The sequence below is a fragment of the Salminus brasiliensis genome, chromosome 6, assembly GCF_030463535.1.
Source record: "Salminus brasiliensis chromosome 6, fSalBra1.hap2, whole genome shotgun sequence".
In the NCBI taxonomy this organism is placed as follows: Eukaryota; Metazoa; Chordata; class Actinopteri; order Characiformes; family Bryconidae; genus Salminus; species Salminus brasiliensis.
Genome location: NC_132883.1, coordinates 4,037,822 through 4,056,629, shown reverse-complemented (window position 1 = coordinate 4,056,629; position 18,808 = coordinate 4,037,822). Strand labels below are relative to the sequence as shown.

Genomic DNA, 18,808 nt, shown 5'->3' with positions numbered 1-18,808 from the left:
AACACGTGCGGTGCAGTGCTCTGTTCTGCCTGTTCTTCAGCAGGCTCCAGCAAACCCGAGCAGTAGGGTATGCTGTGTGATGGGATTGTATGCTATGACCCAAGACCAGCAAACTCATTTCCATGAGGTTCTGTTTATTTGAAATGGCTGAAGAATGTTGACACTCTTCGGTATTTGGGTGCTGGACAGTGGTGAGGTTTGGTGGAGAGCGTTGAAATTAAGTTGGTGTAGAGCAGTGGCATTTGGCTGATGGGCAACGTTGGTGAAAAATGTTGACGATTGGTGCCACGTTGGCATTTGGTTGGTGGAGTGACGCTGATAACCCTTCAGGGTGGTGTATCACCAGGGCAAACGATTGACCTATTGATATTCTGATATTTATATATTGGTGGAAAACACTGATGATCGGTATGTGGAGAACACTTGACGTTGTTGAACACTAGACATTTGATTGGTGGAGAACACTGATACTTGGTACATGGGAAGCCTTGACGTTTGATTGGTGGAGAACACCCATGTTTGGTATGTGAAGAGCCTTGATGTGTTGTTGGTGGAGAACTTTGCTATTTGATTGGTGGAGAACGTTGATGTTTGATCGGTGGAGAACGTTGACGTTTGATTGGTGGAGACCATTGGTGTTTGATTGGTGGAGAATGTTGATGTTTGATTGGTGGAGAACATTGATATTTGATTGGTAGAGAACATTCATGTTTGATTGGTGGAGAACATTGGTATTTGATTGGTGAAGAACATTGATATTTGATAGGTGGAGAACATTGATGTTTGATTGGTGGAGAACATTGATGTTTGATTGGTGAAGAACATTGATATTTGATAGGTGGAGAACATTGATATTTGATAGGTGAGAACATTGATGTTTGATTGGTGGAGAACATTGGTTTTTGGTTGGTGGAGAACATTGATGTTTGATTGGTGGAGACCATTGGTTTTTGATTGGTGGAGAACATTGATGTTTGATTGGTGGATAACATTGACGTTTGATTGGTGGAGACCATTGGTTTTTGATTGGTGGAGAACATTGATGTTTGATTGGTGGATAACATTGCTATTTAATTGGTGGAGAACGTTGATGTTTGACTGGTGGAGAACGTTGAAGTGTTGTTTGGAGGATAACTTTGATGTTTGATTGGTGGAGAACATTGATGTTTGATTGGTGGAGAACATTGATGTATGATTGGTGGAGAACATTGACGTTTGATTGGTGGAGACCATTGGTTTTTGATTGGTGGAGAACATTGATGTTTGATTGGTGGAGAACATTGCTATTTAATTGGTGGAGAACGTTGATGTTTGACTGGTGGAGAACGTTGGTGTGTGATTGGTGGAGAATGTTGATGTTTGACTGGTGGAGAACATTGATGTTTGAGTGGTGGAGAATGTTGCTGTTCGATTGGTGGAGAACGTTGGTTCTTGCTATATGGAAAGCCTTAATGTTTGGTTGGCGTTTGATTGATAACAGACGTCTGTGAACGCTTGGGGTTTGGAAAGCATTGATGTTTGTTTGGTGGGGAACGCTGAGTTTGGTGGTCCCTTCAGAGGGGCTGAAGTAGCTACAGCCACCGTTTCTTTCTTCATGCTCTATTAATATCTTTCTCTAACGTTGAAGGCAGAAGTGGCGTTCACCAGAGGACACAAGTGAAAGTGGTCCATCTGACAGACGGCTGTGCAGCTTTTTGAGTCACATCAGTGAAATCTCCTGTGGAATGCCGTTAAGCTCGAGACTTTAGCATATTAGCAAAGATCTCTGCCTAATTAGAGGAGCCCTGTCATTACCCAGTCATTTTCTAGAGCCTGGTTTGTGCATTTCTTCTTTGCCTGTAGTCGTGTTCTGCAATTCAGCCTGTAATTACGGGCCTAGTGTTGTTAAAGAGGGTCAGGAGGGGAGGGCTCGGGGGGGTGGGGTGGTGGTGGTGGGGGGGGTTGCTTTATTGTAGATCTCGAAGGTAAGAGTTTACAGAATGGAGGAAGCTTGCTGCAATACAGCAGTTTCAGGAAATGGGGTTGCTTCCTGGCTGAGCACGAATAACTTCCCTTCCCCTATCCTGCACGGACTTGAGCCAAGCCCCCCACCCCACCCCACCTTCTCTCAGCTCTGCCGGGCTTCTGTAATTACGGACATTTTTCTCTAACTCTGCAGCTATTAGTGCCAAGCCAGACTGGCGGCCACACACACTCGGACAGACAGACTTACACAGAGAGAGAGAGAGATCCGTATTTCTCAACATTCCCTAATAGCTGGAAAAAAAGGATCCACTATGTGTCCAAATGTTTGTGGACATCCCTTCTAATGAGCGCATTAGTCCCTGTACAGAAGTGCTGCCAATAGAATAGGACTCAGATAGGAGCAGATAAATAAACATGACCCTATTGGCACCATGCTGCCTAATAATGCCAGGCCAGGGGGGTATAAAGCCCCCCAGCATTGAGGTGCTGTGGAGCAGTGGAAGAACTGTGTTCTCTGGAATGATGGTGGTGGTGGAGCTCCATCCAATACTTTTGACCTCACTGCCACCACCATCATTCCAGAGAACACAGCTCTTCCACTGCTCCACAGTTCCTCTCAATGCTGGGGGGCTTTATACCCCTCTATCTTCTCCAGAGAGTCCTATTCTTTTGGCGGTACTTCTCTACAAGGACTAGACAAGCTGTGAGTGTGTGCATTTGCACATCTGTATCAGCAATGGGTGCGTAAGTAAAGTAGCTGAATCCACTCATTAGAAGGGGTGTCCACAAACATTTGGACATGTAGTATGACGTTGGCATTAGATGTCATACTGACATCGGATTTTGGTCACCTGACCTCACAACCTACATTCATCCAGATCCAGCCAGTATATAGACCATCTACGGACGCTGGAGGTCCGCTGGGCTCATACACGGACATGGAGCAGGGAGGGGTTGGGAGGGGATGGGGGGCGAGAGAGAATCTGGGTGAACAGTCGCCTCCCCTGGGCATTGTGGACATTGCGCTTGGCGTCGGCAATGAGGCAGCGGTTTCAGACTGACGGCGAGACGTGCAGCTGGGTACCAGCTGCTCCGAGAGAGAGAGAGAGTGTGTGTGGGTGTTTGTGCACGTGTGTGTGTGTAATCGGGGGAATTCACACTCCAGCGTTATACCGCCCTCCTCTCTGAAGAGGCCTAATTTAAAACAGCTTTCCTCAGAAACACTTTTCTGTTCTGCCTCAGCAGCGTTTTCCGAGGACAGACTGTTCCCGCTCCCCTTCAGCCTCTCCGGAGCAGGAGCAGGAGCGGAGCGCCGGCCTGCTTTCAGTGGGGCTGTTGCTGTGGAGCACACTCCCAGACATCTCCTGCCAACACACACAACAGCCCATCCACTGTTTTTCTGTCTTTACAGTCTCTCTCACTCTCTCTCTCTCTCTCTCTCTCTCTTACACACACACACACACACACACACACACACAAGTACATGGATGTTCATATATACACATACACACTCCGTTAGGTGGTGTGTGAGTTTTCCAGATGTTCCCTAAGTGATTTGTAAGGATGTTAAGGCACATATGCATGCGTGCACCATTTCACATCTGGCCACATCAGCACTGAATCCCACAGCCCACTCTTCTCACATGGAGAGAGCGAGAGAGGGCGAGAGAGAGAGAGAGAGAAAAAGGGGGTAAGAGAGAATGTCAGTAGCAAGAATTGTCCAATAGGAATGTCCGCCTTTGCCTTTCTCGTGGAAGTTATCTAGCTAGATATCTTAGGATTTCTCAGAATATCTCAGGTCTTTTTTCTGAGTTTTTCAGGATATTTTAAGTTTTCTCATGATACCTCAGTATAACAGGACTTTCAGGACTTTTCTAGTATTTCTCTGGATTTTTCAAGATTTTTCAAGGTATCTTTTGATTTCTCAGGGTTTTTTAGAATTTGTAAAGAATTGTTCAAAGTATTTGTAGGATTTATCAGGAGATCTTAATATTGCACAGGAGTATTTCAGGATTTATCAGAATATCTCCAGGATATCCTAGTGTTTCTCAGGATTTCTTAGGATATTTTATGATTTTGTACGGATTTCATGTAAGGATTTCACAGGATTTATCAGGGTTTTGTAAGAATTTTCATGATATTTGTAGCACTCAGGATATCCTAGTGTTTCTCAGGATTTTTCAGGATCTTTTTTTCTAGATTTCTCATAATATATTGAAATAGTTTTAGGGTTTATCAGGATTTCTTATGACATCACAGGATCTTGTTAGGATTTCTCAAGATATTTTAGGATTTCTCAGGGTTTCTTATGAATTTTCAGGGTTTCTTTTCTAGATTTCTGAGATTATTTTGAAATAGTTGTAGGATTTATCAGGATTTCTTATGACATCACAGGATCTTGTTAGGATTTCTCAAGAAATTTAAGGATTTCTCATGACATTTTCAGGATTTGATTCAGGATTTCTCAATTCTCACCAGTTATGAATAGTGACATATGCCTTAAACATGAAATCACTAATTTCTAAGGAATTAAATGATACATTTAGCCCAGATAATAATAGAAAAGATATATATATAAAATGGAAAAAAGCAAAACAGAACACTGTATAAAAACCCTGTGTGTCAGAACCTGTGGATGAAGGCCCTGTTCATTTCTATCCAGCATCAGAGCTGTATCACTGCGATCTTCACTGATCCTCATACATCCAGCCTTAATTCTGAATGCTCTTATCAGCCCAGTGGTGTTCCAGTGGAGCTCCAGTGTGGTGTTTAAACTGGAAACGTATCTGGAGGTGGAGCTGCTTTGCTGCTCCCAGGAGCCTCTGCTTTAGATTAGAGCTCCGGGCCTTCGCGCTCACGTCAGCAGGAATCAGCGCTTTATCCTCCACAACACCATAACACCCTCAATCTCTCCATCCTGCCTTTCTTCTCCTCGGCTTATCTCTCCCCTCCTGCCTCTCCCACACCCATCACTTTCTCTCCCTCACACCCTTCCACTCATAAGTCCACTTGGTCTCCTTCTCTATTTTGGGAGCTTTGAGGAAAACCGCTGTTTTGGAATCTGTATCAGACGTGGGTTCAGGAGATATAGTAGAAAAGTAGGAGGACACGCTGAACTCATTTATTAAATGAATATCGCTGTCATGCAGAAACCTTGTATCTTTATTTAGGTTTTTCACTTTTTGACATACTTTGAATCTGGCAGTTGTTCTTCACATTGTGTCAAAAGCTCATGATGAACGGACCAATAGAAACGCTCCAGATGACTTAGAGTAAAATCTTCTTACATTGACTTTCATTGAAAGTGGAGGAGGTTTTTTCCTTCTCCTGTAAACTTTTTGGAGATACAGGATTCTCTGAGTGTCAGTGATGGTGTACTCAAAAATAAGCATATACTAATAGTTATATACTATTATATATATATATATATTGATTATACAGCGATATGATAAAAATACTATATCACCATATTTAACATTTTTACTATACAATATTTATCATATCATCATATTTATCATATATATATATATCATAGTCATGTGTTTGCATGTGTTGTGATAGATATTGTATCCTGAATATACATCTCTTATGTAATTACTTGAATAATTACATGTACTGTAGGAATGCAACAGTAATACATCTAGAGAAATGTCTAATGGTTAGAAACTGAGAGGTGTGATAGGTTAGTCTTTACCACCTGAGTGTTAAACACCCCTCTTGATGATTTTATTGCCCCACCTTCCCAAATGGACCGAAATGCCCCCTCCATCGAGTCAATGCTGGTGGGGGGGACAAAAGGCTCATCATTATTAATTAAGCCCCTCCTGAAGAGTGAGGGGAGCTATTGGCTGTCGTTAATGGTGTGAAAACAGGGCAGCGTGAACCTAGATAGTGTTGCTTTAGGTTGCAGATGCACTATATGTCCAAATGTTTGTGGACACCCCTTTTAATACATGCTTTCAGCCACTTTAAGTTGCACCCAGTGCTGACACAGATGTGCAAATGCACACATGCACACAGTTTGTCTAGTTCCTGTAGTACGGCCAATAGATTAGGACTCCCTGGAGCAGATAAAATATATGAAGCTATTGGCCCCATGCTGCCTAATAATTCCAGGTGTGGGCTAGGGAGGTACAAAGCCCCTCCAGCATTGAACTGTGGAGCAGTGGAGGAACTATGTTCTCTAGGGTTGAGTTGGGGATGATGAGGTGGGGTAGTGATCATCTAACCCTGACCTCACTAATCCTCACAGCAGTGCTTCTCCAAAATCTAGCCGAAAGTCTTCCTCCCTGGACAGTAGAGACAGTCACTCCAACAGAAGCAGGATACACTCTTTTTAATAGCCTTGATTTTGCAAGAAGTAAAGAATGAGCAGGCGTCCCAATAATTCTGTCCATATAGTGTATGTATGTAAAGAATGTTGGATAGTGGTGTGAGTAACTTTAATGGAGACTCTGGATAGGTCGGTTGACATTTAGTGGTTGTCTTATGAGTTTGCTGACAGCAGGCTGTTTTTGTAGGATAGCATATCCATTAAGTGCAGTATTGGTGACTGTCATGAGTGGGCATGCGGTAGAAGATTATACCATTAAATCGGATATTGCAGTACAAGGCCATGCATTCTGCTGGGGTTGTGTCATGTCTGGTAATGAGATTACCATTAGACTAAGCATAAACAGCCTTTTCTGCCTGATTTAAACAGATTCTTTTCATTTCCGGTCAGAATTCTGTTTCTGTCATAATTACTAGTATCGGTATCGGTGCCAATACTGGCACTTACACACAGTATCGGCAATAGAGAGCACTGTAACCATGTAGCTTAGTGGCACACTACTTTTTTTCTTCTTTTTTTTTTTTTTTTTTTTTACATAGAACATACATACATTTTTGCTTGAGAACTTTTTAATGAAATCAAACGTTTAACCAACCAGTCATATCCAGTCATAAACAATTTTTATAATTAAACAGACATGTAATGGAATTTTAGCACTATTTCTTTCCATGTTGTTTTTGTGGTTCTGAAGTTTGAAGAGTTTCAGCTGCTTGTTTAAAGGAAACACTCAGACGTTTAGCACCTTTTTACACCGAGACACAACCCTGAATGTGAAATTGCTGCACTTTTTGTTTCTAAACTGGTGGGGTTTTTTTTCACGGCTCTGAAATGTGAATTAAGACAGCACTTAAAAGCTATTTGGTGAAACTGAGCCAGATTACGCTTCCCTACCTGCTCGTGTTTCTGTATTGTGGCCATTTTTATTTTTTCAGCTCTGAAACGTTTCAAATGTGCAGTTCCTCAACCAATAAACGCTGTTCTTTCAAGCTTATTTGATCTTATTCGGGATCAAATATAAAAAGTACAACCTATAAAAAGTAGAACACTATTAATAACAGGATATTTTGCAGCGTTGGAATCGGCATCAGTTCTTGGTATCAACAGATAATTGAAAATCTGGTATCGGTATCAGAAAGGAAAAAGTGGTAACGGTGCATCCCTAATAATTACTGCTAATGATTCTTTTGAGGAACACTGCACTGTACTGGGGCACAATGTACAGGTTCCATCACCAGTTTGAGCTTTGTTGAACGTTTAGTGTTTAATTAAGCTGTGGTAATTAGTGGCAATGCGTGGCAATAGATCTCCAGGGCTACAAGACGGTAGATCTTGGGTAACATGGTTGGTTCTAAGCTCTGTAGGGAAGTAGGCATTGAGGAACATGCATTTTATGGTTTATGGCATCTGTGGGTTCATGGTGACCAGATCTAAACTTCACAGATCAGTAGATCTCCGTAGAATAGTTTGTATTTAATGGCGTAAAGCAGCAGATATCCAGAGAACAGTAGATTGGATATGAACTTCATTGTATACCAGATCTCCATTAACAAGGTTGGATCTTAACTCCATAGTACTGTAGATCAGGGGTCAGATCTAAACTTCACAGATCAGTAGATCTCCGTGGAATAGTTTGTATTTAATGGCGTAAAGCAGCAGATATCCATAGAACAGTAGATTGGATATGAACTTCATTGTATACCAGATCTCCATTAACAAGGTTGGATCTTAACTCCATAGTACTGTAGATCAGGGGTCAGATTTAAACTACACAGATCACTAGATCTTTAGATTCAACTTCACTGAGCAGCAGATCTGCTGGAACTTAAAGATCAGGGTTGGATCTAAACTTTATGGTTCTCTAGATCTTCACAAAAGAAAGATAGAAACATAGATTACCAGGTGTGTAGGAACAGGGTTTGATGTAAATGAGGGTTGGATCTAGTAAGGTAGTAGATCTCCTGAAACATGATTGAATCTAAAATCCATATTTCACGAAATCTCCAGGAACAGGGTTGGATCTAGTGTAGTGTCAGGTGTGTAGGAACAGGACTGGATCTAAACTTCTAAGGGTAGTAGATCTCCAGGAACAAGCTTGGAGCTAAAATCTGTAGGACAGTAGACGTCTAAGATCAGGATTGGATCTAGTAGGGTAGTAGATCTCCTGAAACATGATTGAATCTAAAATTTCACTAAATCACCAGGAACAGGGTTTGATTGAAGCGTCATAGAACTTTAGATGTCCAGGACCAAAAGACATTTAATTGGGTTGGAAGAGGATTGGATTTAAATATCTTGGGGTAATAGATCTCCAGGAACAAGGTTTAAATCTCAAGGTATAGGGTTTAAGAGATATGGTCTACAGTTCATAGAACAGAGAATACCCAAGAACTGGGTTGGATCTAAACTCCATTGTACAGTAGATCAGGGGTCAGATCTAAACTACACAGACCACTAGATCTTTAGATTCAACTTCACAGGGCAGCAAGTCTCCAGGAACTTAAAGATCAGGGTTGTATCTAAACTTCATGGATCTCTAGATCTTCACAAAAAAAGATACATAGATTACCAGGTGTGTAGGAACAGGGTTTGATGTAAATGAGGGTTGGATCTAGTAAGGTAGTAGATCTCCTGAAACATGATTGATTCTAAAATCCATATTTCACAAAATCTCCAGAAACAGTGTCATATCTAAACTTCATTGATCAGCAGATTGGATTGGATTTAAGCCTAGGTTATTAGATCTCCAGGAACACGGTTTAGGACTGGGTCTAAACTTCAGAGGACAGTAAATCTCAAGATATAGGGTTGGGTCTACAGTTTATAGGACAGAAGATCTCCAAGAACTGGAGAAGATCTAAACTCCATGGTGTAGTAAATCTTCTGAGAAACATAAACAGAAGATCTCTAGGAACAAAGGGCAGTGGATGCTTAGGAACAGGGTATTGGGTCCTTTGATCTCCAGGAACATAAAGGCAGTATGCCTAGGAACAGGGTTGCAGCTGAATTCCATACGGCATAGTCTATTTTCAACAGCAAGGTTGGAGCAAATTTCCAAAGGGCAGTAGGTCTGCTGGAACAGGGCTGGGCCGCCTTCCTAGAACGGTCTGGATGACTTTTGTTCTTTGAGGCTGAGAGAAAACCGAATGTTGGATTGAAATGGAAATGGAGTAATTAGTGGCGGCCTGTCCCAAATCCTGTGACATCATCTCCTTTGGCGGAGAGAATGAGTGTGTATGTGTGTGTGTGTGTGGAGAGCTGGTCAGACAAGTCCAGCCGCAGGGTGCCGTCTTTTTTTCTCTCTCTCTCTCTCTCTCTCTCTCTCTCTCTCTCTCTCTCTGTCTCTCTCTGTCTGTCTTATTGCCTCTACCTCTCGAGGGCTCTTGACTCTTGCTCTTGTTCCTTACTTTGTCCTCTACGGTCTCAAGCGCTCTTGCTCTCTCTCTTTCTCTCTGTTCCGCCCTTAAATCTCAGCGTGTGTTGCATTTCTCACACGGCTTAACCGGTTCTCGCAAACTTTTCCCACCAGAACCGCTGCCAAAAGCCAGCCGCCGCCGCCAACGGTGCTACGCCCAGCCCTTATTTCACATCGGGTTATTGCACAGAGCGCGTTTGACAGGCCGTTGTCTCTTGACGGGCCTGTAGAGCGTTCTGCAGGAGGCAGGCTTACTGGAAGAGGACTGATCATGATTGAAAGGGAGAAAACCGTCAGTCTGAAAGGAGAAGTGAGCGGACGTCCTGTTAAATCTTCCTCCCCGTCCTTATTGGGTCGATATGGTTTGGTTTGGTCGCCTGGGTTAGAATTGGAGACGTGAGGCGGGCGTTTCGAAACCCTGGTAGCTCTGTAGCTCAGCGAGGAGGACGCTTCTCTTTGTGCGCTTTGTCGAAGTTTCTCTTTTGAACCGCGTTCTCTTTGAGTCACATTCTCACCAACCTGAAAGCTCCGAAAACGGATGGCATGAATCTGCTGTTATTGCGCCTGCTCCGATATATCTAAGGCCCGATTGTTTGGCTCTTTGGCTCAGCGCCCAGTCTGGACCCAGCATGGGCCCTTTGTCTGCGAGCGCTAGCACAAGTCGATTATTTCGAGCATTTGCTGCGCATTGGTCAAAGTGCAGGAAGTCAGTATTAGTGCTGAATGCACTTCCTGTGTTGAGACGCAGCATGTCCTCGAGTGTCAGCAGTGCTTTGAAATCATATGACCTGCCATCCTCCGTCTCAGGGGGAAGTGCGGGCTACAAGCTGTCAGACGAAAGAACCAGCGGGCGTAGAATAAATGCGGTAGTAGACCTTTTCCTTCAAATAGCAGTTCTCGTAGAAATGCGCCACGTGTCCATAAGTTTGTGGACACCCATTACAGTCAAGACTTGGGTGACTGTTGGCTTCCAGTGTTTAGCCACACTAAAGAAGGTCTAACTGGGGAATATAGATATACTATGTGTCCAGATTTTTGTGGACACCCCTTCTGATGAACGCACATTCAGCTAGGACTCTCCGGAGCAGATAAATAAGCATGAACCTATTGACACTATGTTGCCTAATAATGTCAGGCATGGGCTGGAGGTGGGTATAAAGCCCCCCAGCATTGAGCAGTGGAGCAGTGGAAGAACTGTGTTCTCTGGAATGATGGTGATGGTGGCGCTCCATCCAGTATTTTTGGGATGAATTGGGGAGTTGGGGATGATGAGGTGGGGTGGTGATCATCATCCAACATCCTGACCTCACCAACGCTCTTGTTGCCGAATGCAACCAAATCCTCATAGCAATGCAAAGTAGCAAAATCTAGTAGAAAGCCTTCCTCCCTGGACAGTAGAGACAGTTACTCCAACAAAAGCAGGATACACTCTTTTTTTAAACTCTTGAATTTGGAAGAAACTGTGAATGAGCAGGTGTCCCAATACTTTTGTCCAGACGGCGTATGTAAGAGCGAGCTGATTCATTAAGGGGTTGTGGTCTGAGTGGGGGGGTTAAACTGCCTTAATGTTGTCTTTGTGTGTGTCTCTCTCGCACGCTCTCGCACTCTCTCTCTAGCACTCTCTCTCCTCCCTCTTTGGTGGTTACTCTTTTAATGCTTTTGAGTTAAAAGGGAAACGTAAGTTTAGCAGATGCCTTTTAAGCTGAGTTGCCATTGAACACACACATTCACACACATGCACACACACACACACACACACACACACACACATACACACATGCGGGCAACTGATAGCATCACATAGTTTTGTAATTGTTACCATGGTAACACCATTAGTGTTCCTAGTCCCTTACTAAGTTACACTATATGGACAAAAGTATTTGGACACCTGCGTTAATACCTGCATTTGTGGGAGTAACTGGTGGGTAGTCTCTAATGTCCATGAGGAAAGGCTTTCCACTACATTTTGGAGAAGCATTGATGTGAGGGTTTGATTGATTGCTTTCAGCAACAAGAGCGTTATTGAAGTCAGGATGTTGGATGACCGTCATCCCGAACTCTGCAACTCATCCCAAAAGTATTGGATGGAGCATCACCATCCATCATTCCAGAGAGCACAGATCTTCCACTGCTCCACAGCTCAATGCTGGGGGGTCTTTATACCCCTCGAGCCCACGTCTGGCCTGGCATTAGGCAGCATGGTGCCAATAGGGTCATGTTTACCTGTTCCTGAGAGTCCTATTCTATTGGCAGTACTTGTCTTTCAGAAATGGGTGAAACTTAAATGTAATTTGAAAGGGTGTCCACAAATATTCGGACACAGTTTATGTTGGTGTAGCTTTTAAGCATATATATATATATGTCCCTAAAAAAATCGTCCACAACTTCTGAAGTCCTGAAGTATCAGATCAGGTATCAGAAATTTCGAGCCACACTCGACAATGAAGACTGCTGACATTAATCCTGAAGCATGATTGGAGCCAAACAGTAATTAGAGCTACTTGGCTGGAACTTCTGCGTTTTAGCTTTTAATAACGAGTGTCCGGTCTTCTGAGCTCAGGAGATATCCATCACAATCAGAAGGTCTGGAACAGATTGTAACGTCTCCGGTTTCTCCAGAAACTGCTTAGCTCTGCTGTGTGATTGCTGTTGAGTAAATGTTATATTAATCACGTGTCTCTGCCTGTTTCAGCTCTGCAGTGTGTGGACCCCGTAGCGCCTTGCCTGCACAATGCAAGCTGTGTCACCTACGCCAACGGAACAGGATACTGCAGGTAAGAGAACGTTCCAGACTGGTGCATACTTTCAGCTTCCTCTCCCCGCTAATGTTACGACCCCCTCACCGGCGTGACATTTCCACCACGGCACGGTTTTACAGCACAGTTCCCAGAGTCCTGGGGCCGAATCACAATGGCTCAGCGGTCTAATGCGCTACCAGTATGGTCCGGGGGCGTGAGTACGAATCCCAAGACATGCCATGCCGCTTTGACATCAGCAGCCGGAGTCAGAGAGAGCACAGTAATTTTGGCCGGGTGGAGCTGGGGATCCGGCACATTCCTTAGAGCGTGTCGGCTGCCTGAAAAGAGGCGGTGTCTCGTTTCACATGTACCGGAGGAGACGTGTGTTAAGTCCTTAGCCTCCTAGTGTCGGGAGCATTGCTAGTGCTAGGGGGAGCAGAGCTTGTACAAGAACAAGGGAAATCTCAGTGAATTTCAAATATTCAATTTATTCAATTCGATTTATTTATTTAGCATTTAGCATTTGTTTGTTTGTCGAATTTGTCTCCCAAATTGGTACTTCCAATTAACCCACCCGTTCATAGCTCCCAATAGCACTAGCACTGTGCTGCCGACACTAAGGAAGTAAGGAAGAAAGGGATGGGTCCCCAGCTCCACCCCACCAGCTAACAAGACGCCTGTGCTGGCCAACGACAATGCCTTCTACCCACCCAACCAATTGTGCTCTTTCTGACTCTGGCTGCTGATGGCAAGGTGGCATGTCTCGGATTCCACCCAACCAATTGTGCACTCTCTGACTCCGGCTGCTGATGGCAAAGCGGCATGTGTCAGATTCCGAACTCACGACCCCTTGTGCCATAGCGCATTAGACCGCTGAGCCACTCTAAGCTCCCTAAACAGGTGGTTTTAATGTAGTGGCTCAATAGATCCCAGTATTTTTTTTTTTTACCTCAGTCCCTGTATTAATATGAATACACTCTTAAAAATAAAGGTGCTTCAGAAGAACCACCTTTTGGTTCCCACTTTTGGTTTCCATATTTGAGTGAAGAACCTTCAAATTGCCCAAGAAGCTTTTTGGGACCTTCCAAAGGTTCCTCACACACCTCCAGTACAAACATGATTCTTTATGGAAGCAAAACTGGTCCTTCTCTTGCATGGCTTAAAGAAACCCTTTGACACACCCTCACTCTTTTAAGTGTGTACCAAAATAACGGTAGAAGGGTGTGCAGACATCCGAGAACACGCTCAGGGGGTCGTACTGTGCTGATACCACTGTCAGAGCACCTACGAGTAGTCCGTGAAACCCACCTCACCTGACCAAGTAAAGAGTGTCACCCCAAGTATGGAGTGTCAAAATGTCATGAGGTGGATGATGAAAGCTGGTGTTTGGCGAGGGACTGGGGGGGAGGGCGGGGGTTGTATCTTGCGTCATTTGGTATTCTGCAGTGTTGGGGGCGGGTTTGAGCTAGGGGTGAAATAATGCGATCAGTTTGGCATCACTTTGGCGACTCTTGACTCTTCAGAGGACGAGTCCTTTCATTGGCTTCTAGGCCTGAATTTGCCTTTCTAAGTGTGTGTGTGTGTGTCTCTTTGAAGCCCTGAAACCGTCGTTACACACTTTTTAAAGTGATTTGTGTGTAGGCAAAAGTATGCAAAGTGAATTTCACAAAAGAGGAGAGAAAAAATGTCAGGTAACTGTTCGAGCAGGAAGGGGAGTGAATGTCAGGGTGTTTCGAGAGTTTGCACGCGCTGGTTTTCCTCCCCGTATGAGCCGCCTGCCTCGCGCTTCCCTACTGCTATTTGTGTCGTGAGTGATGTATATATTTCTGACAGCAGCTCCACTCTGTGTGTAATTATGCTTTAAAACCTTAAATCCGTACGACACTCCCAAACGCATCGCTCAAAATAAATACCCTCACCAGCGCAACCTCTCATGTTGCCTTTTAATGGGTTGTGAAAGAGGGAACAGCTCTGTTCCCAGCGTTCCTCGCTTTGCCACTGACGTTCGTCCTCGAGCAGCCTGCCGAAATTCCAGCTGGAGAGTTCGATTTCAAACGAGCGAGGAATCGAATCCACATTTCCACCATCCTGCATTTTTTTCTGGTCATTTAAGAGATTTCAGAATGCTTCAGAGTCAGTCAGAAGGCCTGGACAAAAGTATTGGGACGCCTGCCCATTCGCTGTTTCTGAAATCATGTATTAAAAAGAGCTGATTCTGCTTTTGTTGGAGTACCTGTCTCTGCTGTCCAGGGAGGAAGGCTTTCTGCTAGATTTGGGAGGAGCACTGCTGTGAGGATTTGATTGCATTCAGCGATTTGCAGAAGTGTCAGTGAGGTCAGGATGTTGGATAATCATCACCACCCCACCTTATCATCCCGACTCCTGTTCTCATCTTAACTCACCCCAACAGTGTCCTGTTCATTCCAGAGGACACAGTTCTTCCACTGCTCCACATCGCAACGCTGGGGGGCTTTATACCCCTTTAGCCCACGCCTGGCGTTAGGCAGCATGGTGCCAATAGGTTCATCATAATTATTTGCTCCAGAGAGTTCTTTTTTGATTCTATTGGCAGTACTTCTCTACGGGGACTAGACAAGCTGTGTGTGTGTGTTCATTTGAACATCTGTCCCAACAATGAGTGCAACTTTAAGTAGCTGAATGCATTCAATAGAATCGGCGTGTCCACAAACATTTGGACATGTTGTGTATTAAACACTGTGCAGTCAGTAGTGGGTGAGAAGGTGGAAGAATAAATCTATTAAAAGCCACGTTCAGGTGGGAAGACCTTTGCATGGGGTCACAGGGTCATGTTCTCTTTAAATGGGGATTAAAAAGGGTTCTTTAAGGGTTCTTTAGTAAAGACAGTGGTTCTATATAGTAATATAACGACCCCAAGAACCATTTCAATGCTTAACTGCCTGAGAAGCCCTTAATCCAGAGAAGCCCTTAATTAGGTAGGGAAGTGATTAAGCAGCCAGGCGGTTCTTCTGAGTTCTCATAGGAGGTTCTATATAGGACCGTTGTCTTTTCTAAAAAACGTAGTTTCAGAGGTTTATAAAACTGGAATATTAGCTAAAATATTCCATTATATTCTATATTATTATTATTATTATTATTATTATATTCTATTGAGAATTTCCCGACTGTGGGACTAAGAAAGGATTATCTTATCTTATCTTAAAAGCTATTAATTGTAATAATTGCGGCTCAATAATGAACATTATTGAATAATTTAATATGCACTGTGTGATAAGCAGTGGCTCTGAACTTTTCACCATCAGTAATTAGTAAAAAGACAAGAAATCAACATCATAAAAAGACTTTATTTATTTAAGGCTAAGGCTAAACTCCCTCAGAGCTGGAGGAAGAAACCTTGGGAGGAACCCAGACTCACATGGGAGACCCGACCCATCCTCCCCTGGTCAGAACTATTAATAACTGCTCAGGTGTGCAACATATTATTAATCATAATATAATAATCATGGTGTAGTATAGATAAATATAGTCACTAATATAGAGTAATGATGGGTAATAGAGTCCATGTAGGTTTTAACATGGTCATTAGGCAGGTAGCACTGGTAGGAGGGTGTGCCGCGGTCTGACATGGGTGGGGGTGGTCACCAATACCAAAACCAGACCTTGTGATGGTCAACAATACGAGAGAAATATCTATTAAAATCCGTCATCATCATTTATCAATTCCTGCCATCATGTTGCACCATAATGTCAGAGTTTAGCATCGTCTGATTTCTGGAAGTGAAAACTGGCCTAGTTTGCTGTGTGCGCCACACCTAAAGATGAAACCTGCTAATTCTGCTTCATCATATTTGTAGAGATGGCACAACGTGACTTCTTTGCCGAAAGCAAGGTTTAAAAGAGAGTAGCACAGATGATGTAGTAAGCATCCAAATGGTTCTTTGAGTTCTTGTGGTTCCGTATAGATTTATTATCTTTTATATAATTAAAAAAGGTTCTATAAAAAGCCATCTAAGTTTTCAACCAATCCAAAGAAGCCATTACTCAGCTGAAGAAGCCATTAAGATGGTTCTTTGAGTTCTTGTGGTTCTATATAGAACCGTTGTCTTCTCTAAAGAACGCCTGAAGAAGCAGCCAGATGATTCTTGTTCTAAAAAGTACCGTTGCCTTTTATAAAGGAACTTTGAAGAAAAAAGGTTCTGTAAAGAACCATCTACAGATGTTTTCAACCAATCCAGAGAAGACTTTAATTAAGTAAGGAATCGATTAAGCAGCCAGGTGGTTTCCTGAGTCCTTGTGGTTCTGTATAGAACCATTGTCTTCTCTGAAGAACGCCTGAAGAAAGAAGGTCATATAAAGAACCATCTACCAAAAGTTTTAAAACCAATCCTTATGTAAAGAATCTTTTAACCAGGCAAGGAAGCAATTAAGCAGCCAGATGGTTCTTGTTATATAAAGAACCGTTTTCTTTTATAAGGAACCTTTGACAAAAAACCCAAAGAAGACTTTAATTAAGTAAGAGTGATGGTTCCCTGAGTCCTTGTGGTTCTGTATAGAACCATTGTCTTTTACAAGGAACCCTCGAATCAAAAACGATTCTACAAAGAACCATCTGCATCTACAGGGGGACTAATAATAATTGCTGTGAAATTACAAGTAAGTGAGGAATTGATTAAGTAGCCAGATGGTTCCTTGAGTTCTTGTGGTTCTGTATAGAACCATTGTCTTCTCTAAAGAACGCCTGAGGAAAAAAAGATTGTAGAAAGAACCACATCTACCAAAAGTTTTACATCCAATCCTTATGTAAAGAACCTTTTAACCAGGCAAGGAAGCAATTAAGCACCAGCTGGTTCTTCTTCTATAAAGAACCGTTTTCTTTAATAAAGAACATTTAAAGAAAAAGGGTTCTGTAAAGAACCATGTAAAAAGTTTTCAACCAATCCAGACAAGTTTTTAATCAACCGAGGAAGCGATTAGGCAGCCAGATGGTTCTTGAATTGTTATGGTTCTATTTAGAACTATTGTTTTTTGTAAAGAACCCTTAAGCAAAAGCAGTTCTACAAAGAACCATCTGCATCTACAGGGGGAGAAATAGTTGCTGTGAAATTACAGTGCACTTTTATTAGCAGTGATGACCGTGACTGCAGTGGGTTCTTCAAAATGGTTCTTTGTAGAACTTTGTTTCTTTTAGGCTTCTTGATTGCAGACAGCGGTTCTAAGTGTAACCATAGCAACTCATTTGGATGCTCAATTCTTTATTTGCTTGATTAAAGGGTTCTTTGGATTGCCTTTGGAAAAACCTTTTGTCTGTCTGTCTATCAGTCAGTCTGTCTATCTATCTTACTGTGTGTCTGTCTGTCTGTCTGTCTATCAGTCAGTCTGTCTGTGTGTGTGTCTGTCTGTCTGTCTGTCTGTGTGTGTGTGTGTGTGTCTGTCTGTCTGTCTGTCTGTCTGTCTATCAGTCAGTCTGTCTGTGTGTGTGTCTGTCTGTCTGTCTGTCTGTCTGTGTGTGTGTGTGTCTGTCTGTCTGTCTGTCTGTCTACAGAAGGTCCACCAGTTATTCATAGATTTATGTACTATGTAAAATTATGTAAAATTTCCAGTAATGATTCCAGTGTTTCCCTAAACATGCTTTAGTGAAGATGCTTATGGCCACCCCAGCACTTCAGTCTTTTCCCTAAAGAAAAAGGGAAACTTTTGGAGCCGAAAATGAGGAAGTCTGAAAATTCCACATGCTGAGGGATTTTTCTTTGCCCTTTCTAAAGCTCGTGTTTAGACCTTGACCTTTGTAGACTGTGATTTTTTTGTTCAGGAATATTACTAGAAGGCTGGTGAGTCACTCCAAGGGTTTCTGGCTCCGGCACATGATAGGGATTGTGATGGAAAATTCATTGGAGTTCTGACTCGCTCTGAGGACGTCTTTCAGTCCATCATAAAGAACCATGTGGAACCTGTTCTAGACCCCCTCGTTCAGTCTGGGATGCAGTAAATGAGTCAAGTCAAGTCTGATTTATTTGTATAGCTTTTTACAACTGTTGTCGTCACAAAGCAGCTTCATATAATTAGTAATTAATAAAAGATATAAAAAGATATGAGATAAAAAAAAAGAAATAATGTAAGACGTGAAGGATCAAAGACCCCCAGTGAGCCCCAACGGCGACAGTGGCAATGAAAAACTCCCTCAGAGCTGGAGGAAGAAACCTTGGGAGAAACCAAGACTCACAAGGGGGACCCGACCCGTCCTCCTCTGATCAGAACTATTTATTAATTATTGATAAAAATGACCAAACCAGATACAGCAGATAGTTAATAGTGGTAATATTAATATTAATAGTGCAGATAGTTAAGAGTCCATTTAGGTTTTAACATGGTCATTAAACAGGT

General features: G+C 42.9%; 1 protein-coding gene across 1 annotated transcript in view; it reads left to right on the top strand.

Annotated features, from left to right (window-relative positions):
* Positions 1 to 18,808, top strand: part of notch2 (notch receptor 2) — an 88,775-nt gene that overhangs the window by 7,541 nt on the left and 62,426 nt on the right. Inside the window, 1 exon segment of the mRNA XM_072681359.1 lies at positions 12,403 to 12,484. Coding sequence (XP_072537460.1) covers positions 12,403 to 12,484 — 82 coding nt within the window.